This window comes from Phycodurus eques, chromosome 16 (assembly GCF_024500275.1).
Source record: "Phycodurus eques isolate BA_2022a chromosome 16, UOR_Pequ_1.1, whole genome shotgun sequence".
Classification (NCBI taxonomy): domain Eukaryota; kingdom Metazoa; phylum Chordata; class Actinopteri; order Syngnathiformes; family Syngnathidae; genus Phycodurus; species Phycodurus eques.
The window spans coordinates 18,761,368-18,787,428 of record NC_084540.1 but is presented as its reverse complement, the minus strand read 5'-3'; the positions used below and the strand labels follow the sequence as shown (position 1 = coordinate 18,787,428).

Here is a 26,061-nt window from a genome sequence, read left to right as displayed (position 1 = left end):
TTATGCTGTACTGTACATGACGATGACCACAGTATTGTATACTGTGCCTTTGGTTATGTACAGGCATGTTTTGGAATGTAACGTGGTTTACGTCGGTTGTATTTAAAAAAAAAAAATGGTGTCTTACTGCTTTTTATTCTCCAGCATCTGGGGGATTGGAACCGCTCATTCCCAATAAAGACGTCTCAGGGATTATGATCTGATTCCTGCTATTTAACTAACACGGGCCCCAAAACATCAGAAATAAAAGTGCATAACCACTGAGAAACATCTGGATTTGCTAGTGTTTTTATTTTCCTCCGTCACAATGCCTGGGACAACTCTTGAGGTCTTGTCCAATATGACCAGAAAAATATCCATTCTGGGCATTTAGTTGGATTTTGTACAAAAACATTTTCATGGGGCTGCGCATTCGAGGCAAACTTTGCATCCATATAAAATGATAAGAAATGTAATATTTCTGGACATGCATTTTTATATGCTAATTAATATCTGTCAGCCTGTGGACAGCATTTCCCATTACTGTATGTAAGCATTTAAGGTAGCGGACGTTCGTTTATTCATTTCACTTTGTTTTGGAGAATTGTTCGCTATCTTTCAAACCGCTCACAGTCTCTCTCCACCGATACTAAAAAGACGTGGTATACTGTATTACCATTGTTGACGGTGAAATATCGCAGTACTTGTTTAGAACAGTACACTGTGCAACCGTAGCGCGTGTCTGATGTCCTGTTGCTGCCGAATCTCCCTGTCCTTTCTCTGGGAAGACTTTAAGCGACCGTTCTCCTGGTATCGCCGTGGCCCTGCCATCGTTTTCCATCCAGTTTAAGAGCGCCACTGACTGTCTATTTTGTAGATTCAACTTTTGAACTCAAGCGGGAATTTGAACGCAGGGCTCTGATGTGGGAGGTCTGATTTTGCCCTGCGCCCTCCAAACTGCCTCCTCGTGTGGCGCGCACCCGTACCCTTGTTCCACGGCGGCGAGCATGGGAACGCGCACTGTTGCAACAGCAAACTTTGGTCTATCACCAAAGACTAGTAATTACGTTTAATAACGGCCTGTTCCACAGATGTGAAAGGCGGGTGTGTTGGAAGGATTATTGTACAAATATCCTTCAGTTCATGAACTGCAGTCTGGTGCAAATAGTCGGCGGGTGGGCTGGGGGGTGGGTATAACCTCTTTCCATGACTGGAAAAGACCAAACTGCATCGACAGTAGTTGCACATTTAACACTTGCCAATCTAATAATCCACAAGCGTCAAAGTCTCGAGCATGTGGTCGGCGTTCCCACGAGGGAAAAGGCACTCACTACCTCGTGTCCTCCGGGCGACAAAGTCGAGAGAGGGGACATTTAGTCACCGCATTAAACGGACATAAATGCACCACCCGTCAAGCAGCCTGGAGAATTCCGTGTCATCTCGGAAGATTTGTGGCAAATGTGTCCGAGATGATGGATGTCTGTTAGACAAGACAAAGAGACTCCCGCATTATCCCCATTCCGCATTCCCTGTAAACTATGATTATGATCTGCGGTGGGAATGTTTGCACGACTCTAATTGTCTCCCAGGCATGAGTCAATCCTCTTTCTGCGACTGGGAAAAGTGTATTTTGACAGAATTTTTCCACACTATCACATCCTCCTAACCCTAACCGAAATACTCGTCTGTTTCTCGATTGATTAAGCTCATTCAAAAAGCCAAGCGTGCATTTCAATCAAGACAGGTGCGCGGCTGTTCTTCTCAGCCCAAAGTCTTACCAGTTCCGACAAACTGCACATTTTTTCCACAAAAAATGCTGGGACTCTAAATGCTAAATGGCGTGCAACAGCATCTTCATTTCTCAACGGACTAAGTTTATTCCAAGCGCGACATGTGCATCTCATTTAAGACAGGTGAGCTATTGTTTAGTCTTTTGAAATGTGGGAGGAAGTGCGAGTCCATGGAGGAAACCCGCACAAGTCCAGGGAGAATATTCAAACTCGACGCAAAAAGGTAGGATTTAAAGGCAGAACGGTGAGGCAGGGAAAGATACCAAGAAACGAGTTCGTTGGGAAGTACACCATTCTACAACAGGAGTCAAACTCAAGGATCGGGGGAGGGGGGGGGGGGAGCAGATTTGGCCCCCCCACGTCATTTCGTGTGGCCCGCTAAAGCAAATGTTGGGCTTTCGCTACACTCTGTACCAAAATTACAATTTATATATATATATATATTTGTTTTGACACCACCACTTTTTAATCATAAATTGAACAATAGTTGAACAGACTATTTTCCTTCTTATTTAAAATGAACTATCCATCAATTTTTTGTATATGTATAAGTAATATACATATAGTTTACGTAATATGATGAGGCAATTGGACACGTTATAGTTTCAGTCATAACGGCCCTCGGACAAAAAACAGAACTACAATGTGGCCCGCGAAAAAAGATTGGTTGGACACCACTGCCGTATTACATGCAAATTGTAGCACACAGGTTATTTTGAAGGTCCAATTCCTAATTGTCGCCTTAAAAAGCTGCAAAGATGGAAGGTCAGTGAACACCGTGACAAGGTCGTGAGCACTTTGCAACCGGTTGATGGCGACACAATCACATAGGCGCGCTTTCTCGCACCTCCCGTTGAACAACCACAAGAAGCCTGCAAAGTTTGTCAGCTCCTTAAAGTCGCATTGACGACTGAATCGAAGAGAAAAAACGGTGGAGGGCACAGCAGGTATAATGGTCCAATTTGGGGGTGGGGGGTAGTGATTTGATGGCAGCCAGTGAGGGGCATTCCTGGGATCGCAGGGGATTACACGGATGACGGCGGTTTGGACGTTGTCTTTATGGCTTCCTTCCATTGCGTCCAATGAAAGCGACGCCATTGTCCATGGGAGCGGCCCTCGGCAGACATCGCACAGCAACTGGAAGAGTTCTTGAGCCCTCTCAACGTGCGGACACGCACACACACACACAACACACACTCAAACACACGAGAGCCTAATCCCGGTATCACATGTCACCCTTGGAACTTGAACTTTGTAGAGGACACGCTCCAGCAGCAGCTCGAAGAGTGCTTGAAAGAAGAGCTTTACTTGAAGTTCAAATGAACTCCTGGTGGACGTTGTGCGATGGACATCAAGGTTTACTTCCTTTTGGTTTTGTTTGTTTGTTATGATATATTCTAGACAGTAGACCACAGAATCACATGATAAGCTCTTAAAGAAACTACTTCTTTATGTATTTTTTTAAGAAATGCACTACTTATTATAATCATGACTTGAGAGGCTTAAAACTAAGGGGTGTGGCTTCACTCATAAGAATTTAGCAGAGAAAAATGAAAAACTAATGATATAGAATACAAAAATGCCCACACCTTATGCCCAAAATGTAATATTTTGCCACAAATGAGCTATTTTTGTCCAATGATTTTAAGGTGGCTAGTGTCACATGTTGGTCTCATATATGTATTCACAAAATAAAATTTTATAAAATACAGTTATGAATACGTAAGTAATAATTTCAACAAAATTCTAAGAATCCTACAAAAATGTAATTTTTTAAAAATGACTTACAGTGGTGCGGATTTCATTTGTTCCTTGACCGCATTCATAGCTAAAAACACTTATCGTATCTGAAATCATCTTTCATCATTGAAATGAATGGAAATGCCATTAATGCGCTACAGGACACCAAACAACAATTGCAAAATAAAAAAAAAATGCTCTTTATATTATTATACTTTATAAAAACATACAGCAATGACATATTTCAACAGAATTCAAACGAACTAACCCGCGGCCCTGGTGAGCATAAGTGGTTGAGAGAATGAATGGATGATACAGCGCTCGGGCTCAAAATTTAGCTCGCAAGTCAAAGCAAAAAAAACATTCAAGCGATACCTACTCATATTGCGAGGCGTCAGTTTTGACGTTATATGACGTTATATTTCAAAATCATCATCAATTCATATGTTACAATTTTTTGACGATCACAATATACTCATTTTTAACAACTTCATTTAAAATTGAATACTTCACTCAATTTTCATTGGTGGGTCTTTTGCCTTTATGTTCTTCTTTTTTTTTTTTACTATTGTAATGCCAACTGTGTGGGCGCAGACAACGATGTGATTAAAACTCGTTGTCGGGAAAGAAAAGGGCAAAAATGCTTTGGAGAGCCGTGAAGCATCTCACTTTCTCTTTCTGGGATAAGCGGACAGTGCCGTAAATCCTTCGTTGGACGCTTGCTCCCTCCCATTGGTGTGGCCGAAGCGCACGAAGGAGAAGTTGGGCTGTGGAAAATCGTGACACCCACCCACCGCCAACGACTACCCACTCCCCAACCGCCTTTCCAAAAAGCCATCCAGGACACAGCTGCCTCCTTGAGAATGCACACAACTCTCTCTGGTACTCACGGAAGCTACAAAGCAACAGGCCTTAAATGTTTGCTTTCAACTGATAGTCATCTACATTTACCTAATTAATTGTATCCTGTCTATAACGTCAAAGACTAAAAGAAGTGACAATCGTCTACGATAATTAGCTGAAGAGTGCAAAATTTCCATACACACGAGCACCCGGGTCATCTTTTAAGTTAATGAAAACAATTGAACTGAAAAAGCTACTAGAAAACAGTTTCCACAAAACTTTCCAGATCGAGAAATTTGAAGCAGTGTTGCGGTCTTCTTGCGTTGGGGCCAAGTGGGGCAGCGACCCACCGGTGTGAAGGAAAAAAAAAAATTCAAACTTGCTGTGTGTTGGCGGCCAAATTTTTGAGTGTGTATTACCACCACCTACAGGACTGGAGTGGAAAAGCATTGTTTGACTCGGAACTTAGAGTATATTAGTTGAGTAGAATTATGCACACATAAAGAACACGGGCCATGGGAGAAACCATTACATTTTGACGACAGAGGACTTTTTTCTTGTAACTTTTTACTGTTACAGTCTAAGGAGGAAATTATTTTGGTGTACAAGTGCAATAAATCGAGGACCCATTTTTTCCCCCACACTTTTGTCCTTTACTGTCCACTCGCATATGGGTCAAGTGGTGCAGTGACCCGCCAGGTCCAGCAGCTGTGGTGACAAAAGAAAAAGAAAATAGCTGTCTGTGTGTAGCTTTGTGATGTTCATTACCAACACCCACAGGATTGGAGCGGAACAGCATCACTTTGCTTGTCACATAAATAAAGGAGGTCACTAGGATTATGATTTTAAAAAAATAATAATCAATAAATAAAAACTTATGGCCCAAGGAATAAACCATCAAATTTTGCCGACAAAGGACTCCTTTCTAAACTTTTTGCAATTACAGTCTGCTCTCATGGCGGTCGTGAAAACAATCAGTCCGCAGCAGATAGAGCTGCTGTGGTCGCGAACTAAATAAATGAGTAAGATTACACATCAGAAAACAACAACAACATGGGGTTGATGGAAGAAATAACAACATTTTGGAGCAGTTTTTAAAACATTTGTGGATCGAGAACTAATTTGTACACTTTTTTTGTCGTTCCGATCGCATTGGGGAGCGGTGAGGCAGTGACCCACCAGATCCGATCGATGGAGTTGTAGTGAAAATATGCTAGCTGTGTAGCTGGAGCAGTTGGTACCCAACTACATAATGTTTGTTACCCCCACCTACAGGGCTGAAGTGGAACATCATCACTCTGCGTGTCATGGAAACAAATTAGTTTAGGTAGGTGGCTTATGCACACAAAGAAACAGCAACACATAAAAGAAAACATCATTTTGCGCATTTCAGGAGGAATTTGCAAATCAAACACTAATATATTTGTTTGAACATTTCACCGTTACAGTCCGCTCGCGTTGTGGACCGGTAAGGCAGTGACCCACGTGGTACAGCAGATTTAACACCTGTGTGGGGCAAAAGTGCATTACTGCTCACGTACCGGCATGGTGTGTCGTGACTTTTCCAATAAAACAAGCCTTGTCTTGTTGGGCTTTGTTTTATTCCGCTTTGAATGGTGACGCTGCACTGAAGCAAAGGGGGTCATGACCAGAAAGCTGAATTAGGATGGAAGAGGGGTGTTGTAACGCTCCAGAGCCAGAATGACGAAGGCTATGTTGAATAGAAATAGACTTGGCCTTGTGGGCCTCTCAATACTTTTCACGGTGCAGCTGCCCGGTGTGGCGTTACAAGGAGCTCTGTGCGCCAAGCAGCTGGCAAGGCGCCCGAACAGGCCCAGGAAGTGTCCATGGGGGTTGGGGGCCGAGGGGGTTGCTGGTGTCTGCAATGCCCCCCCCCCCGCCCCCATTTCAAGCCATTCAGCTCCTCGCCTCAAAGCTTTAGTGACGCATTCCTCCAGTCCAGCAAGTAGCAAGCTAATTTAATTTCCTCGATGGCGAAACCGTGCGAAATTACATTTGCATCTCGACTCGCCGATAATAACCCCCCCGACCGGGCCTCCTCCTCCTCCGGCGCCATGCTTTGTTTGTTTACAGCCTTGTTTGGAACAAGCAGAACAATCAGCAGCAGGGGAGATGATGTCATCGCTGCTCCATTTCTAGCCCCCCCCCCAACATAGACGTGCTAAGAGAGGAAGCCATTAAAATGATGCCGCTGTCTCAAAAGCAGAGTTTCACTTGGGAAGAGGGTTGCAAGAACAAATGAAATGCGCACATTGAGCGGGACTCGTGTCAGAAATTTTAAGCCAATCAAACTTGTTTGGTGAGTGGACGGTCCCGTTCCAACGTTGTGTAGCATAATAAATAATTTTTTTTGCGGAGCACATTAAATAGGGATTGCGTGAGAAAGTTCGTCGGACGTTAGATGTTGAACTTTGGCGTTGAAGAAACAGGGCCTTCATCATCTGGTATTTTCTAGGGCCCATGGGACATTTTCATGTAGACTGTGTGAGCAATTCAAGTCAAATTGGATTTATTTGCTGAGGCCTTTGAAACTTTGTCGCTTAATGACAGCGCCCTCCTCTGGCAGAATGTCTCCCCCCCCCCCCCCCACACACACTTATTTTTTTTTTTTTTGGTAAAGTAAATTATGCTGGCGTTGTGTGAGAAATTTCAAAACCGTGGGACTCCTGCAACAAATAAGGAAGTTAATAAAAGCGCAACATCTTGGCAAAATTCTATGGACCACGCCATAGTTGAGTGGTGCGCAATAAACTGGACAGTGAAAAGTTTCTAGTCAAATTGAATTTGTTTTATGAGGTGCCTATAAATAATTGAGGCTTGATAACAGCCCCTCATCTGGCAGAATAGTATTCTCTCATTTTTCTGGAGCACATTAGGATGGACTGAGAAATTTCAAGTCAATCTAATTTGTTAGTTTGGGCCTATTCAACAATTCGAACCTGGCATAATCCCGTGGTTCTATGGATTATTATTATTTCTTTTAATACAACATATGATACATTAAGGCGGCACGCTGGCCGACGGGTTCGAGCGTCAGCCTCACAGTTCTGAGGACCCGGGTTCAATCCCTAGCCCCGCCTGTGTGGAGTTTGCATGTTCTCCCCGTGCCTGCGTGGGTTTCCTCCCACATCCCAAAAACATGCATGAATTGGAGACTCTAAAATTGCCCGTAGGTGTGACTGTGAGTGCGAATGGTTGTTTGTTTCTATGTGCCCTGCGATTGGCTGGCAACCAGTTCAGGGTGTACCCCGCCTCCTGCCCGATGACAGCTGGGATTGGCTCCAGCGCGCCCGCGACCCTAGTGCGGAGAAGCGGCTCAGAAAATGGATGGATGGATGGATGATCCATTAAACTGGACTCTGTGAGAAATTCCAAATCGAATTGGACAACCCGTCGACACCAACCAGCTGTGTTCTGCTGCTATCTCGTGTCTGATAATGGAATTCAAACTTTAGGAAACACACAGAGGAGAACTTCAGAGTTAAACATCTTTTAATTTTTTGAAACACAGCAGTCAAACTCAATATAGCCACAGTTTTTTTTTTTGCTCCCATGTACATGTTGAAGATTTTTTTTATATATATAGAAAATAACCTACGAGGATAAACCTGATTAAAAATTAAACTGGCTACCATATTCACATGACGCATCACTGTTGTGTTTGCTTTAAGATTCTAAAAATTAAAAGGAAATCAAACCAAAAATGTAAAAGTAAGGAATTTTTCAAAGTATGTTTTTCCCTGTTACAAGAAATCTTCAACATCCAACAATAACAGCGAGAATATGACGGCCAACCTAAAACAGATGAGTGTACAGAGCATAAAGCGTGATTGACGGGAAAAAAAAATATTAAAAATCAGGCTCATTTAAGACAAAAAGTTCAATTGGCACCGCCAGAAGTTCTCCCGCAAACAAAATCCGACGCACAACTGGTGTAAACTCATTGCCTTCACCTATTTGTTAGAAATGCTAAAACACATTTGTGAGATGCTGCATTGCCAATGCAAAAACGTTTTAAACTCTACAAAAAGCAAAACAACAACAAAATGCAGATTTCACATGAACTGTAAACGGCTGCATTGTGATAGGTGGCGTAGCTGTTGCTGGGCAGATTCGGGAAAATCACAGTTGTGTTTTGTGACGAGCAGGCATGTCCTTGAGAAGAGTTTTCCAGTAGTACGTAAACGTCTCAAGTTTTAACGGTTCGCTCACTCCGTTGATTCTCCGTCTAGCTTCCTGTGACGGCTTCTTTGTCAGACGCCGTGTCACCAGCTAATCGAATCCTCCAAATTCACAGCTTTGTAGCTCACGGCTGCCGTCGGACTATTTCCAACAACAGCAAAAAATGCTCCGTTGTAAGCTCGTAAGACATGCAGTTGTGCAGGATGACTGGTCCCAAACACCAGAGTTAAGACAAAAGTATCAAAGACATTGTATAATGTAGTCAACGTCGCCTGGGGTCAAATGTAAGACTGACGCGGTGCCCTGTAAAAGGTCTTCACTTCAGGTAAGAAATAAAAAAAAAAAATACTCCTTCCGTCATGTCTCCAGTCTCAACGTGGATTTGTGTACCTGAGTCCAGGCCTCATCAATTCCAGTAAGATGTCTCCTTATTTGACTGGAAGAATCGGGATTAACAGGTGAGCGCTAAGTAAGAGTGATCCAAAGAGCTTCCCGTGAGACGATGACTGAAAGCAACTAAAACACAGGCGGAGTGACTTTTTTTTTTTTTTTTTTTAAGATGTGGCGGCCATTTGGGGGTGTCCGGTTCCGGCTAGTTTGATGCGGGGGTGTTGGACTCTGGTTGGCTGTTAGCAAGGTACTTTGCCCGCATGCTGGAGGTGTACTGTGTGCAAAAAGCAGAAGGAAAAATATGACCAATAGAACAAAATAGTAACAACAAAAAATAAGATAAAAAAAACTGACATAAAGTCTTAAAGATTTTCCCGAGCACTTTAAAATAGAGTAGAAAAATTCTTCATGACGGGGTAAGGGTGAGGACACAAAGGTTAAACATGCACCACCCATCATGGCTGCAAACAGGTCACTTCTTAAGCTAAACACCAGGGAGTAGAGTAAACCAGTGATTCCCAACCAAGGTGATATGAGAGAATTTCACTTAATTGGTCTGTTTGGAAACTTATTTACTTATTACAAAATATCATTGTTCATTTATCTATGTCAGTGATGTGTATTGACAGTCAGAAAAATGTTATGTGCTTCCACTAGATGGAAGAAATAAAAAATAAACCTGCCATTCCTACAACAGAGTGAGCGTATGCGCTAAGTGTTCAAACAAACAGGCCCAGATATCACAGTAAGTACAACTGTGACTAAGCTGAGACAACAACATCATTATTTAAGTATTCATATGGCTCAAAAGTTGGGAAACACTGCGGTAGAAAGCTGATCAAAACACAGAAGCAGCACCACAAAGAAAATAGAAGTGCAAACAACAGTATATTCATTTTAATGGGGACATATTATGGCTTGCTTGTATATCTGGCCTCTGGTGTGCCTGCCCACCCAGCAACTGTGATATTAAATAACCACATTAATATCCTGTTTGGTGATGTGTCCAATCTGGACTGTGCACCACTGGCCCGCTCCTAAAAACGGGATAATTCATTTTGATTCAGGAATTCCAATTCAGCAAGACAAGAAAGAATAGGGTGTGCTGAGATTCTTGGCGTATTTTGACGAAAACATGTCATATATGTTATTAAAATATCTGCAAACTGCTTTGATTGTGGAAAAAAAAATGCATAATACGTCTCCTTTAAAAGGTCATGTCGTTGTTTTTCTTGGACATTTTGGTACAGAATCTGTCGTACAAGAACATTTAGGATGCAACCATGCTTTTAATACTTATCTTCAGAGGTGTTCAGAAGATGTTACAGAACTGTCGTCTCCTACTGTATCACCTGAGTATGTTTAGTATTGATGACTCCATTTTGTCACGCCACTCCTCCTCAAATACTCCCAAGTTGTTGATATCCTGTTGTCTCACGTTGAAAACGTATCTATTTGACATAACTATTGAGTACATCCTTCGAGTGTGGCTAAAGAGATCATCTACAGGGATGTTCCTCGCATTCGGGAGGGAAACATGCAGCCTGAGGGTTGAGGGCCACAGGCAACAAACATCAGGTGGGACACTTTGGAGTAGAGCTGGGTTGGGGACAAGGTGGGGGGTGCCACTGTGGGGTGGGGTAGGGTATTGTGTACCTGTTAGCATGGCAGGCGAGGTTACCAAAACGATCTGGAGCTGTCCGAAGGCTTTAGCTGCCAGCTGTGGCCGCTGTTAGTGTGGGCGGGAGTCAAATACAACTGGACGGATTGGCGAGGGGGACGGGGGAGAAAAGACCACAAGAGTGTAGAGAAGAAATGTGAAGCAGTGTCCAGCTCAGACACAGAGGCATCCAAGGGAGGCCTTGGGGAGGCTTTTAGAGGTTTTGGATAGGAGGTGTTAGAAAGGGAACCTGCAAACTGTCATCTTGCAGCTTCTGTAAATCATATGGAATTATGCTAAGATGCAGGACGGATATTTTAGGACGAGGCTTCTAAATTGCAACGTTAAGACCAAACAACACTGCTCGGATCAGTATTTTTCATTCAAAGTGAAAGCTACCGAAATAATTGACCCGTCTGCCTGTTTGCCACTTTTCTATTGTGGTAGTCAGATCAGGGTTTTTTGTTGTTGTTTTTTTTTTTTTTTTTTACACTTGGTGGAAACGTGGCAGAGGGTGTCTCGCCATCAGAGGCTGTTTGCAGGTTGGAACTCACCGAGGGCGGAGGAGACTCTCGGCCGATCAGGGGCGTGTTTTCACAGCGGGAGTTTGGGAAGTTGGCGTTCTGAGTCCTGCGGGAGGAAAAGCGCAGTGAGGTCACAAGTCAGGAAGGACGCACTACTGTCTAGATAAATTATTATTTTTTTAATTAAATGTTTCAAAGCAAACAGTCCTAAAATGTAATTTTACTTGGTGGTAAGAGTTAAATACAAATGAACTTTGCTGTATTTAAAAAAAAAAAAAAAATATATATATATATATATATATAAATTATATTACATTAACTTTATGAACCGTTTGAACAGTTCATTCAGCGATTCCGCTTGAAGGAGCCCGCGTATTACCAGTGGTACTCGTACCACACTGAGAATCATGGAGAATCTAAATAAATATTAAATATAATGTATATAAAATACATATTTAATTGCTTAGCATATCTTCAACTACGCTCATGGGTTAGTTTTCGTGTCTAATAAGTCAAAATTTAAGACTGTTAAGTGGCCCTGGCAGCCTTCATTTTTTGTTTTCCTGCAAGTGGCCCCCGGCCCACTTGGAACCCAAAGTGCTACATACATGTACTCGGTGACTGGCGCGTTGGTGACGGTGTGCGCGGCGGCAGGGATGGATGTCTCGCTGCCGTAGCTGCTGCCACAGCTGTATAAGCTGGGCATGTGGACACGGTACAGGTTGTCATGGTTCTGCCTCCCGCTGCGACCCAGCGAGCCGTCATCGCTGTCCTCCTCCGCCCTGGCAAGACACGGCAGAAGACACTGTGAGGCGCCACCAGAGGGAGCCGCTGCAGCCCTTTTAAAAATGACAAGGGAAACCAGGGAGGTGCCACATGGTCACATTTCTCCTCAGTCACTTGCGATACCGTACTTTGTCTTCACTGGCTGCAGGAGAGAGCATTTCAAGTTTAAAAGCACAGGATTGGCACTTACTAGCAAACTAATTGTATTTGTAGCTGAAGCACAATAGTGTATTGAAGTCAAAACCCATAAAGGCTTGTACCACTTGTGTTTTCATCTGCTCATTGAGGACTTTCTAACTTTATCTAAAGCTTAATTGGGGTGCTTCAATATAGACTAACCTTCCACTTCATAGTAAACAAGCTTAAGAGGGACTAATGGGGGGAACAGGCTGCCTCTGCTCTAACAGGACGCTCCAGCTGCGATCAAAAAAGATGAACGCCCCCCTCCATCGCTTCGGAGGGGTCCGTCCGGTAATTACATGGCGGACAGCTGCGCTTGTGTGAACACTTTCCGGTGAAACGTGACCATGGCTGCGAGGACTAAGACATCAGAGTCATTCCACTTTCCCGCAGTTGTGGAAGACGACGTCAACTCTGGCAGTGGCTGCTACAGATTGAGGCCGACTCGTCACAATTTTAGAGGAGGGGAAAGTGGACTACTTGAGGATGCAGCTGGCGTATACTGGATGTTTGAAGCATAAATTATACACAAAATATTCATGGTTCTGTTTACAGTATCGGACTCCCTCCTGTGGCCACGCCAAAATAAATGTTGCCAAGCCATCATTAATTGATGAGCTCGCCCTCATAAATCATTCCTAACTGTACACGGGAGCGTGTGGCCATAAAACCTCGGCCCAAAAGCTTTTATGCTGTTTTGACAGCGACGGTTTTAGAGGTGTTATTTGGAGGAGCTTTACCGCTTTTTGTGCCAGGTGTGAGGCACGCTGCAAACAATGGAGCTGAACATAAGGGCCGTCACGAAGGAGAAGAGCACCAGGTAGATGAGGCCCTCCAGCCCGTCGTAGCACACCCCCGTCACGGCCTGCACGTAGTCCTGCAAAGATGGCGCGACACTGGTCACACCGAGGCCTAACAAAGACTGAAACAGTCACCAAAACAACCACCTAACATTATGGATGTTGGTGTTTCTGTTTTCACAGACGTCACACTCAAACTAGGTCAAAGCACTGAGCTCACAGTTGGCGTGCACGCAGACACAGGAAGCAGCACATTTTCTCACCGACCTCCAAAAAGCACCACAACACTCCCCCCACATTACACGAGGAGCTCCATCCTGCACGCATGGCTTGGTAATGCGGGAGGAGGGTGGAATGTTTAAAGGAGAAGGCGAGGCTGCACGTGCGCACTTGGAATTTGGACGCAACTGAGCGGCGACTCATCATCGGGCCACTTTCAGCTGGACAGGAAGTCCAGTGTGAGGAGTGTTATTTGCCAAGACAAGCCGAGTGAGCTGCGCAAGCACGGAAGAAAGGTGGCTTTATGTAACCTTAGCTGCGCTGCGCTGATGTCGCAACACATCAGCGCCAGCGCCGGGCCACCTTCCCACAAGCCAGAACCCCCCCCCCTCGCACACACAAGTCTGTAAGTCTCCGTATCGCGGCTCACTCACCATGTGCAGGCTGCGGCAGTCCACCAAGGCTGTGAGCTGATGAAGGCTGATCTCTGTGGTGTTCAGTATCCCCTGGATCTGCTCCAAGCTTCCCTGGAAATTAATGAAGGGGAGGGGGAACTCTAAATATGCAGAAACGGGCTTAACTGGGGGCTCAAACGTGACTTACAACAAAGAAAGGCTCGTAAACAAAATAGATGAGTGGTAACGCTTCAGTTCTATACAGTGGTACCTTCTAAAATACTGTATTTACGCACTGCATACAGTAATGACAATTAAATAGAATTTGTGCTGCTACACCGTGTCTGTTCAAATATCAATTTCTTTTTAACGCCGTTAACTTCGTCACATAGATGTTGCTTATTGTTGCCTACGCTGTTTCCCATTATATATTAGCATTAATCTAGCAGACTAAAGGTGAAGTTATGTGGTTGTTTTCAACAATGTGTTTTAGATTTAGCTTGACAGTAAACTACAACTCAGTGGTAATAAACCTGTTGGAAAGTCAAAAAAAAAAAAAAACTTAGGCCACAATTTAATTTAAACATGTTGCTGTACTCGCAACTGTCCTAGTGTAAAATATATTCATTTGTCTCTCACAAACGCTTCTACCAGCTCAGCACATTTCTGTGCGTGGGAATGTAGAGTGAAATGAGCTCCACTTTTTGCCCGTCAACACGCAGTGAGGACAATAACGCAGTATTGTATTGAGCGAAAGGCTAATGCAGCTAAATGGACATAATATGAGGCCCCCAGGTTGGCAGTCAGCAAGTACACTGCACTTCACCGCCCGTCATCACAAATTACAACAATGAGCCACAACATAGCCGCTCGAGACGTACCTGAGTTTGTTTGTATTCCCCGGTGGACGAGCGCAGAAGCTCCAGCACATCGCCCTGCATCTCAACAAGTGCTTTGTGGCTCCCAGACAGCTTCTGAAATAGAACATTAGTTCTACTTTCATATTTATAGTATTACTCTCTCACGTGCTGCCTCCATTTGTAGTCTTGTGAAAGCATGCTGACAGTTTGGAGATGCAAGATGCACATTGTAGGCACGATGGCATCTTTTTCTTTACAGTTAGCGTTGTTAACAATAGATGTCCATGAGCACTCACAAGGCTTTCATGTATTCATACAGTCAAACTATATATTTCTTGCAGAAGAGAGGTTCTATTTTAGTGTATTTATCTTTGGCTTCCAACATAAACTCAGTGAACCAAGACACAGGAAATGCTACAGAATGGGATTATTGTACTCGTTCGTGCATCATGTCTGAGGGACTGGGAGTGACTCATTGCGCCCACTTGCACCAAATTCCCACATTGTGCAGAAAACTGCGTTTTTGATGCTGTGTCTGCGGGATGACAATAACATCAGCAAAATATGGTAAAAGAGCTCCAGAAGCTGAAAAGTAAAGGTCATTTGTTAGAAGCAACAAACCTGCTGGAAGGGGTTGGTTTGCTCCAAACTGCAACTAAGGTAGTACTTGAGGATTTCTGTGGATAAAACACAGATGAATCAGATTAGCATACTTTAAAACTCATGGAAACAGGCGACAAAGTGGGGGGGGTAGGTAAGTGGAAAAACATGTTTATGCTAGTACTTCAGATTCTTCCATAGGCACAACAATTGAGGTCACTGAATGGTTTCATGTGCATTTAAACTGTGGCGTCACCGAGGTCGACTCGTGCGTGACAAGTTTGAGACGATGTCGATCATGTCCGTCAATCACACGCAAGAATATCAAGAACAGCACATTTCCTGAATCGGTTTACTGTAGTCATTAAAACAACATTTCTCTGCCAGAATGCCACCAAACCAAACATAGCAAAAAGTGTCCTCCGGTGTTTTGCTTCACATATCAACCTTAGAAGAAAGCTTTTGTGATTGATGAGAAAATGAACAGGGCATCACATGACTGCCCTCCAGCTATGACACTAACTGAGCGATGCAGTCAATTAAAAAAAAAAATAATAATTATCGCTCATTCCCTGCAGCGTTTGTTAAACGTGTGCGTTTTGTCTTTGAGGCTTTTTTTTAATTTTTATTTTTTTTTTATAAACAAGAATCTCCTGAGCTTGTTTTGCATGGTGGGAGGAAAGTAGAGATGATGGGAGCGATGTTCTGGAAAAACATCTCAGTCATGCTTGGTTCGATGCAAAATAATAACAACAACGTACTTTCCTGTCAGTCAGAGCACAGAAAACGATTGCATTTGTCATTCAGCATAGTCTTTGGAGGCAAAGGAGAAAAAAAAACAAAAAACTAAATAATTTAAAAGCCGTGCTTGGTGTTGTTGCCCTCACAATCTACTTTGACAGTCCCTTCCTCAACTCCATTCATCTTATTTGCCTCATCCACTCTGCACAGAGCTCTCGACAAAAATCGCCTTTTTACAACCATGACATCATTTAGCCAATTACTAAAACGAGCTGTAGTATAGAAGCTCCTATTCAGCCTAAAATGGCAGCCCATTGCCCTGTGACACTGCTGGCAGCCACTTTTAGAGGCTTTTTATAAGCGCGGGACAAGGCCTGCTCTTTAGAACAATGCAGTCTTCACTGCTGCACGATAATCACAGCATTGAAAGCAGTATAGGGAGCCGAGACTTTGCTATTCACTCGCGTGAGTGTTCCCCTTTACAAATCGGGAGAGGGCATGTTTAGAGATCACAGTGGGGAAAAAAAAGAGAACATCATAGAGTGAATTACCTTGATTAATGACTCCATACTGGTCAGCCACTTGGGTGACGTACGTGTCAGGAGCCACGCAGAAGTCGCTGGAGGTCTAGGGAGAGAATGGGGGAAATGGTCAGAACAATGAAAACACAACAACAGCCTGCGATGTTGAATTCGGAAGGGGACACTTACCACAGAGACAGCAAACTCCAGCCCAAGCAAGGCCCAACTGACCACCAGAGCCACGACACCAAACAAGCACACCCTAAGGAGTGTGAGGAGGAGAACCAAACTATTAAAAGTCATTCACTGCCATTGACGGCTGTTGATTTCAAATATCCATGTTGTAATGAAGGACTGGCATTGAATGAGTTTTAAAAGTGTAATTGCCTGTACACATCCGTATAAATGTTACCATTAATATTTATGTGTTATATAGTAGAAAACTGAGAAAAATGACAAAAAATAAATTTAAAAAAATCAATCAATCACGACAATGGTAATTAACCAAAGTGGGGAAAAGTACATTTTTGGTTTGCATTTGATTTAAGCTGTTAGAAAAAAAGGATCTATTAACAATATGCTCATTATTATAGTTGTAGTTTGCAGTGGTGTAGATATATCAAAAAATTGCAAACACCTTAACTGTATACTGCTGTGCAGTTCATAAATGCTGCAAACAAGAACCACAATAATAAACCTTTTGTTGAATTATTACCAGTGCCAGTGTCAATGTGCATTATTATCTTAATAAAGGCAGGGTTTCTGCCTTGCATTAATATATAAAATTGTGGCCAATTAGTGTAATGGACAGTGTAAATAATCATACCTTCTATGTTTGAAAAAAACAATTAGTTAATCAGGAACTGTCCCAAGAAATCCCATTGCATTATAAAGAACACTCATCACCCCGGTCATACTCTTTTACTAACTACCGCCTTAAAGCACAGATCAATAAATGCAAGGACAAATACATTCACAGTTTTGAATGAGACAGGATGTATGCATGTCAGCAGATGTATTTTTACATTGTTTTGATGCAATGATTGGGTGTGTATGATTATGTGTTGTCTGACTGCAATTTGTTTTTTTATTTTAAATTAATGTTGCAGTGACTTTAAGCACTTAATTTAGTTGTACCTGTGGCAATAACAACAAAGCTCTACTCTCTACAAGCAGCTTGTTCAAAAGACAAATGTGGCAGATGCGTGTGTGCCACAAAGTGTCTTCAGTTTACCTGCCGCAAGTAGCATGTAGCTTATAGTGCATTAAATCATCTTGACTTTACTAAATTGACAAAGTTAGTCAGGGACATTTATGTCTCGCCATTACAGGTCATTCTGTGTTCAGTGGTTATAAATCACTTCTTGTGACACACACATTGTGTCGCTCGTGCACGTCGTCTCGCGGTGCGACTCACCCGATCAGCGTCCCCTTGGACTTGCGAATGAGGCCAAACAGCACCAGCAGACAAATGAGGACATCGAAAAGCAGCAGACCGAGATAGCCCAGCCACCTTTGAGGACAAAACAAAAGAGGGGGTGTGACTACTATTCATCTTAATAACCAGAACAAGTGTTCTAAGCATATAATTGATCTTGTAAACATTCAGTTTGTATTCACACACACTTTGTTTTGCTCAAAAACTGTTGTTAATAAAAGGAACACAGGCAGTCAAGTTAACTGCATTACGAGTCATGACATTCTAATTTGGCTTGATCTTAGTCTGCTTTTGTTCCCCTTTCCTTCATCCGTGTCAAAGGAGAGAGAATACTTAAGCAAATGAGGAAGTGAGACGAACAGATGTGAATGATGGTTTAGTAAATGACCATCTGGGTCAAAAGCCAGAAGAGAATGAGACCCAGATAGCATCTGTGCTCATTACCTCAAGCGCCATGAAACCATTATGCCTGCCCGACTCAAGCGAATGAGATCCAATACAAGGGAAGCCTCACCAGTGTTGTTGAACTGCCTTGCTTCAAACTGAGATGGATCAATATCGCTATGAACTGTCCTCATCAGAATCGATCAGTCCTCATGAAAACGTAGCAGAATATTGAAACTCTGAGGTGTTATTATAAGTGGCCAAGCATTTGCAAACATACAAATACAATGATATGTCTCTGGAAACATGTTTCCTTCATTTCATACCATTTATTCTCCATTGTATGTACGTGATTGCGGCACGTACCACACACAATAGCTTTACTAACTGCAATGTGTGTAATAAGCGGTTAAATGACAACTTTTTTTTTTATATTTTTTTTTACATTTCTTACAATTTTGTATACAAGTATTTTTTTGATCATGTAAATTATATCTCTGTAACCATACCGAACATTCTGCATTGGTCCCTGATATTGTTGTCCACCCTGTCATTGTGGGGTAACTGCCCCTTTGAGAAACACTCCGATGTTTACAGTGACAGTTCTACCAGCATTTTCAGAAATTCAAGATATTTGTTAAACATTACAAAGTCAGCTCGCTCACCGAATCATCTTACTAAGTGAAGGTCCACCATGTGCTCATTAAATGGAAACAGACAAAAATGTCCACCCTGTCAGCAGGTTCACATACTTCGACGCTTGCATCTACATTGTCTGCTTGCAGTTACTTTAGAAATTGTAAAAAAGTGGTGGCACTTGACCAATATGCATTTCTAACAGCATAATGGTCATTGCACCGGACTATTGCTACATTAGTCATTCAAACTGCTCTATGTGCTAGAGGATTCTGCATCTTTTTGCACAACTGTAAAAAATAAATAAAATTGAAAAAAATAAATACAAATTACAACAAATAAAAAAATTATAATTTGTACCGGCATTATACCAGAGAAATAGCAACCCTTTATTGCTCAGTGACTGTTTTTGTCCATGTTGTTAAGTCTCAAAAGTGTTCTCTGTCAATTGACTGTCTGTTGTCATACTAGAGCGGCTACAACTACCGGAGACAAATTTGTTGTGTATTTTGGACATAATTGGCAACTAAAGATGATTCTGATAATATCTACTAAAGGCAATGAATATGGAAAAAGGAAAACCACAACATTTTGGAGTGAAATGGGGATGTCTCAAAAGCACTGTTTAGTGATAGTGACTCAGATGTTTCTAACATTTTGTTGACCTTATTTAAATGCCCAATACATGTAAAAAATTTAAAACCTAAATATAACGCGGTGCAACATACAGACCTCTCAATTAGTATCTTTGAAAATACACATTTGTTTATTGACTCTCATTGGATGCAAGGGTCCAGTGAGACTATACACAATGTCCGTAGTACAGAACTAGAGTGTTTTCATGTCGTGTACTAAGTCTTCTTTGTTGTTGAGCGCCTCACCTGTACCAGTCATACAGCTCGATTCGGACAGCCAGCTCCTCCAGGGAGATGTTGCTGTTGTCCCAGAAAGGGATCTCCGCCATCTGCTTGACCAGCTCGTCCAGCTCTCCCTGCAGCTTTTGGATGATGGACAGGTAGTCCGCGTGCTGGGCGTACTGGCCCTCAAGCTGCTGCAGGTTGTCATCTACCGTCCGGTTCAGCGAAGACGTTCCATCGGAAACCTGCACCCGACCAGGGGACAATTACGGGGGATAGGGAATGCACAACATGTCTCGTGGTGGAAGGGGGACCATTAGGATGGATGAATTATTTAATACTTAGTCTCACCAGCTTCTGCACACCACTGATTGTGCGATTTGCATGGCGCAGGGAATAAGTCAGCCGATTCACTCCGTCGCAAGTCTCGCCGTTCCCATAGAAACCTACAGCAATGCCAGCGCTGCCGGGAGACAAAGAGAATAAGGAAAGGGAGGAGAGATGGGGCGGTGAGGAGGAGAAGGGCTCGGTGTGGGGAATTTGCTTAAAAAGACAAACGGAGGAGACAAGAGCAGGCGAGGGAGGTGGCAAGCCAGTGAGGAGGTGGCGTGTGAACCACACATTAACCCTGTCAGTTCACACGCCTGAAACAGCCCACATGGAACCATGGAAACGCGGCAGAACTGACCAAATGTACGTATGTCCCGAAGGCTTCAGTCCTGACAAAGGCGGCACTCTGGCTGGGTTATCAGATCGTATTTGGAATGAAAGGCCTCAGGTTGCAGAAAAGCAGCTCTGGTGTATGGACTGGGATGTTGGTTTCTGTCTTTTATTCTGCAACTCATTTACAGGTTGATTTATTGGCGCTGCAGAGGGGTGGCAATGGTTATAAGCTCTAAAGTTGTATTCAGGCTACAACGAGCAGCCTCAATGAGGAGTGTGCAGGTCTACACTAATTTTGTGCTATAATATCATTAGACTTATCACAAAATTGCCTAAGTCATTTTTAACATACTGTCACAATATCAATAATAAAAGAATAATAATCCAAGGTGCTTGTTAAAACTTTTTTGTTTTTTATATGTCTGTGTAGATTCTCAGTCATCCAGGTTAGGTATAGAATCCAACTCACCTGTGACACTATTGAGGACAAGAGCAATAGAAAATGGATGGACATTGTGGTTAGTGTGTTTTCAAACCATTAAGAATGCTAAAATATTATTATTAAAATGCTTGTAGATCATAGAAAAGGCTTTATCAGGACAAGTTAGACTAAACAGTAAACTTCTATTACCACCTTTTCTTATTTCCTATGAGTAATGTTTCAAAATCAGAACAAATCGAAGGTGGATAAAAAAATAGATATATTTCTGACCGTGGAGAAGCAGTTTCAAGAGCCTGCAATTACATCTAAATTCAGACATTTTAGTGACATCCAGCCAGAGCAGAGTAGGTTTTCTAATCAAGTGGGGTGATGACATGAGCACCACTTCAAGCTGCAGTCAGAACAGTCTAGTGGTGTTCAGCCAACAGTGCATCATTGTGTTTTTCCCTCTTCCTGGGCCACTAATCTCTTCCTGTCACGCTCTGCGGTGTGAGAGGGGTGGACAAGAGCCGCGTCAAAGCAAAACAATAAAATAAAATAAATGGGGTGAAAGGATGGAAACTATGCAAAGCTTTTCTAACATTGGAGGACGCTGTCGTTCCAAAATAGCCATCTTCCCAATTGTCCGTTTTGACAAGTGATGTCTCTGCAAGCACAAATCCTTCTTTTGTGCATCTTGTTCGCTATTAACGGAAAAACATGCGCCTTTCGTAGCAACCAGATGCAGAGACAAAATGATTGTGATGCAGTTGGTGTCCTCATCAAGGTCCTGAAGCTCTGTTTTTGTGTGTGCGCGCGCGTGTGGCGCTGAATTAACTGTGATGGCTCTCTAGTGGCCCATCAACATATGGAAGAAAACAGGAAACAAATGCTCAACAACACAAGTCCAGATGGTCAGGCCTCACACTTTTGCCAAAATGAAACGCACCAGCAAAATATTGACGTCAGTGTGCGCATCGTGACAAAATACAAGTTGTGCTTCACTGTTTTCCTGCCTTGCGCTCACCTGCACACGAGCGTTGCGATGATGACACACCAAGCGGTGCAGCAGCAGTCGGCCGAGGGTTGATCCTGGTTTTTGTTGCGCCGGCAGCACAACCAAATGGAGTAGAAGAGCAGGAACAGCAGGTCCAGAGCCAGACAGGCCAGCGCCACACCTCCGAGTAACAGGATGGACTGTAGTGAAAAGTGTAATGGAGCTATAATGGATACCATTGATCGACAATGCGAGGATAATGGACAACCTAACTTAAGTGTTCAAGAGAGAAATGCCACTCAGCGTGTTTGAATTGCCCTGAGCACCAAAAATGTTGTGCTCTTATGGGCACATGCTAAAAATATTTTTGCGGTTGGTCACTTAGTTGTTCAAACAGACGCCTGAGTTAAGTTAATGGCGACTATATAAGAAAATACTGTCAATTTTATCAACAGAGGTGGGTAGGTTAACCAAATATTGTACTCAAGTAAGAGTACTATTATTTACAATATCACTCAAGTAAAAAAAGTAGTCCTCCAAATAATTACTCAAGAGTACGTATTCAGCGAAAAAACTACAAGTACTTTGGACCTGGTGAGTAGCCTTTGATTTTTTTTCAGTGCAAGAATGTCAAAATAGGCAAAACTATAAAACAGGAATATGCATATTCTGATATTGCACAATAACATCACTTGTGACATGACTAAAACAATACAAAAATAAAATATTAAGGCAAATTCAGCCACAAGAAATGGTCTTCCATCAACTTTCTTTGTTTATACTCGTGAGCCAGCACAATTTGTTCACCAGGCAGAGATTAGAAATTATATAGCTGTCTGTTACTTCTTTCTGCTAACCTTCATGTGAATGACTCACTTTACTAACTTTGCTTCCGTGTGAGGCTGTGGAGACTGTGTGTGGTCATGTGACTCCCTTCGTTTTCTTTTGGATTGGTGAAATGGAGTCAAATGTCACTAGCGGTTACTTTGGACTGGTCCAAACTGAGACGTGACAGCGCTCGAGGGAGAATTCTCTTTGACAAGTCAAAACAAATATCGAGCAAGCAATGATAAATAGACACAAATAAAACACTATAGTAAGCGGAATGTAGTTAAATTAGTATTTCTTCTTAACAAAAGTACTCAAGAAATGTAAACCATATCTTCCATTAAAACTACACTGACAAGTAGAATTGATACAAAAAGTTACTTCAGTAAAAATAAAACAGTCAATGTAGCCATTACTACTCTCACAGGATGCTAAACTGATAATGATTTTAATGACACCATAGGCAGTTAAACAATGGAAAAGGTGCCAGGTCAGGAAAATGACTTCAAACGCTATTTCCGCAGATGTGTGGAAACAACCAAAAGATTGCAGTGTATTCCACAGTGGGCCTCTGAGATTACTTATTTCATGATTGCTAGTGCAAAGACAATAAAATGATGACGCATATATGGGAAGTGTCTTCCTGTTGCAATCACACTGGAACCGAGATCTGAATCACACTTTTTTTTTGTGTATAAAAAACAAAGTATCATTATGGACAACTAACGACTAAATGTTAAGTTAGGAAACGGCGACCTCCTCCTTTTTATCCCCAAATGTAGTCACGATTTAAGCATTATTCCCTGAGAAATGACAAAAAGTGACCACATTTCCCATAATGTTTAAAAACTGTTGAGTATTGTGGAAATTGGACAAAATCAAGAGCAAGGTCAACTTGTAAATCAGAACGACAGGAGAAAAAATGTGGAGTAGGAAAAGAAACAGCCCATGATCCAAAGCATACAACACCACAAATGTGAAATGTAGCTGCGGATGTAGAATATGCTCACTGCTGATGAATTTCGAGGCAGCTATACTTTCTGCTCACATTCGTCCAAATTCTATACAGCTAATCCATTTCCCCCCCCCCCCAACCTTTACAGACCCAAGGAAAACTCTTACGGCACACCACCAATCAAAAATGTCGCAAAAAGAAGGAATACTGAAATAATGATGATCTCAGTTTACTCATAAATTGACTTCATGTGAAATCTAGACCTCCCTGATTGAGCATGAAGCTGATATTCTCGCAGGAAGCCATGATTATTCTATTTACTTACTCTGTTGTATGAATGGCTACAAGTGGATACAGGTTATGGTACCTTTTTTTCCATCTAATGGTTGACTATTTTATTGTTCTGCCTAGAGTTGTGCGATGTAACGATACATATCGTAGCTACGATATAAAACGTCTATCGTACCACATAACAGTATATTGTTTATATACAGTATATCTTTTAATATATGTCGATGGCATAGACAGACGGACAGTAATTATGAAATCATTTTCAGACAAATTAAGTACGATTGGATAATTTCCCAATGATCTCTCAGGTCACAGTAGTGTGCTGAGGTACCCTGATTGGGAATCACAGGTAGATGGATAGTGTCATACAAAGATTAACGGTTAATGGAACATTTTCCAACATCTGTGGCCTGATCTTAACCCAAACAAAAACAAAGGCGACACGAGCACACGCACCCCTGCCAAAGTCTCTCTCGAGAGAGAGGAACCTCACAATTTGTGGCTTTTAGTTACAACTACATCATTGTGTCCAACTGCTTTTGAGCACCTGAAAATGGACGAATTTGTACATTCTGGACCTTTCACGTTTATATTACCATATGCCAAGGAGACCCCCACTCAAGTCAAAATTGGCTTTGGCCTGGATTAGACAATACCAGCTGTTCTCTAGGCTGGAATAGGCCAGCTCCGGATATAGCAGGTCAACAGATGGTGACTGGATCCAAAGGTGAGGAGGAAGAACAGGTGCTAACATGTCAATTGTCCCCAAGGAATCCCTTTCATCCTGACAATTAGCACTAAAAGTCCATAGTCTACCAAAGCATGGTTGAGCAAGTCTGAGCTTTTTACCTGTTGATAGGTCCAGTCCTCTGGCTGGAAGTCGCCGCTCGTTCGCTCGAACCTGAAGTTGAAATGTGGAAGTCGGTGCAGCAGGTTGACCCACCACGGTGGCGTGTAACTAACCACAGCCGCCATGGCCAACAGGCATTCACTTCAGTTCGGCTTTCGTTAGACGAGGATGCAACTGGGTCCTCCTGGAGGGGGGAGGGGGCGGGAGAAAAAAAAAAAGTCTGTTCGAGAAAATGAGGTATTAAAAGAAATCACTTGCAACAAAGCGAGCTGACGTTTCAAAAAGGGAAATTAATTAGCCGGCTACGACCGAGTCATGCGAGTTATATTTCGACAACTCACTCAAAATGGCATCCTCAACAGATGATGCATCATTGAAAAGCTGCTGATATGCTATTGTTCTCTCACGGTTGGGTAATAGAGCCTAAGACGACTAGTATTGATTGCTAGTACTTGTTAGCATCCCCGAGAAAGTCATGTCACTACTAGTGACAAGAGTTGACCCGTTCACTTTACACCATTGTTTAGCTTCTCGTCGACATAATAAGTGAATGTTTGACGTGGCCGTACCCCTGTAATGAAGTCCCAGTTAAGTCGGCTAACGTTAACCGGTTTAACTGCTGGTTAGTTGAAGACCAGTCTCTTTTGTTCCTCTCGCCATTGCCGCCGCGCTGTTTTGTTTACATCCCGCTTCGCCGAGTCGACGTGAGCTGCCTCCGCGGTTTCAATTCCATCGCGACGGGCTCGAATCGACAAATAAGCGAGCGGAGCCTCCATACATTCGGACTGGAGTCGTGGACGAACGCGGCGGTTGTGGTGTTGACGACACTCGGCCAGCTGGCAAATCTTCACGAGCTCGGCTGGCTCACATCCGCCTTCCTTCGTCCGCCTTCCCCAAGCCAATCAAGCCCAAACGACGCCGTAGCGACACCTAGAGGCAATCTATCGAACTGCGGGGTGATGATAGATTCAGGAACCGTCGGAGAAAATCGGTGGCTCCTAACTTGCTGTCAGTACAGTTGCGAATGGGTGCAACATTTCCGGTAAATTTCCAGAAAGTTTTCAGGATAATAGGGGATACGTGCAACCAACTTCGGCATTTGTCCTTCCCGGGACAAAGCACCCGAATAGGAACTTTAAACGTCTATAAAATGTTGTCTTACGCAAGATGTCTTCATGTCATATTTTAAAAAATAAACGATATATATCTTATTTAACTTTTGTCTGAGGAAGTCAGCCATGAATAAAACAAGATTTTAGTTTTGGTTTAAACCATCATGGCATCATCCCGTTGTTTTGCAAGTTATTTGGGCATACACAGGAAGCACGCTAAATTGCTAAGCTAAGCTAAGTTGGCTATGTGTGATTTTCTTCCTCTTTTCCAAACTGAAAGGGGTCATCAAGGGGACGCTTTTTGAAGACGTGGACGAAATCATGATGGTTGTGACGACAGAGCTAAGGAGGACCCCGGAAGAATCTTTCCTTCGTGGTAGTGTATTAGAAGAATCTAG

At 42.7% G+C, this 26,061-nt stretch overlaps 1 protein-coding gene across 6 annotated transcripts; it reads right to left on the bottom strand.

Moving 5' to 3' along the window:
• Positions 1-9,081: 9,081 nt before the first annotated feature.
• ttyh3a (tweety family member 3a) lies at positions 9,082-25,443 on the bottom strand. 6 transcript variants are annotated; one of them, XM_061700311.1, is made up of 16 exons: positions 25,121-25,443; positions 24,551-24,735; positions 21,658-21,827; positions 19,898-20,009; positions 19,571-19,791; positions 17,649-17,744; positions 16,421-16,493; positions 16,262-16,337; positions 14,991-15,046; positions 14,391-14,483; positions 13,549-13,641; positions 12,836-12,972; positions 11,738-11,968; positions 11,160-11,235; positions 10,602-10,703; positions 9,082-9,219 (listed from the first exon to the last, which is right to left on the bottom strand). In XM_061700311.1, the coding sequence occupies exons 2-15, from the start codon at positions 24,674-24,676 to the stop codon at positions 10,623-10,625; spliced, it is 1,641 nt and encodes a 546-aa protein (XP_061556295.1). In that variant the 5' UTR covers positions 24,677-24,735; positions 25,121-25,443; the 3' UTR covers positions 9,082-9,219; positions 10,602-10,622. The 6 variants fall into 6 exon arrangements, with proteins under 6 accessions (XP_061556295.1, XP_061556299.1, XP_061556297.1 ...); XM_061700315.1 differs by having other exon boundaries at positions 11,738-11,911; XM_061700313.1 differs by having other exon boundaries at positions 25,330-25,443.
• Positions 25,444-26,061: the final 618 nt, after the last annotated feature.

Bases quoted from the DNA above. Each gene is read 5' to 3' on its own strand.
- ttyh3a (XM_061700311.1), bottom strand. From the start codon at position 24,676: ATGGCGGCTGTGGTTAGTTACACGCCACCGTGGTGGGTCAACCTGCTG. The intron at 20,010-21,657 runs GTGAGCGCAAGG...GTCTCCCGGCAG, and splicing joins ATCGCAACGCTCGTGTGCAG to CGCTGGCATTGCTGTAGGTT. The intron at 10,704-11,159 runs GTGAGTTCCAAC...CAATCCGTCCAG, and splicing joins GAGAGTCTCCTCCGCCCTCG to TTGTATTTGACTCCCGCCCA.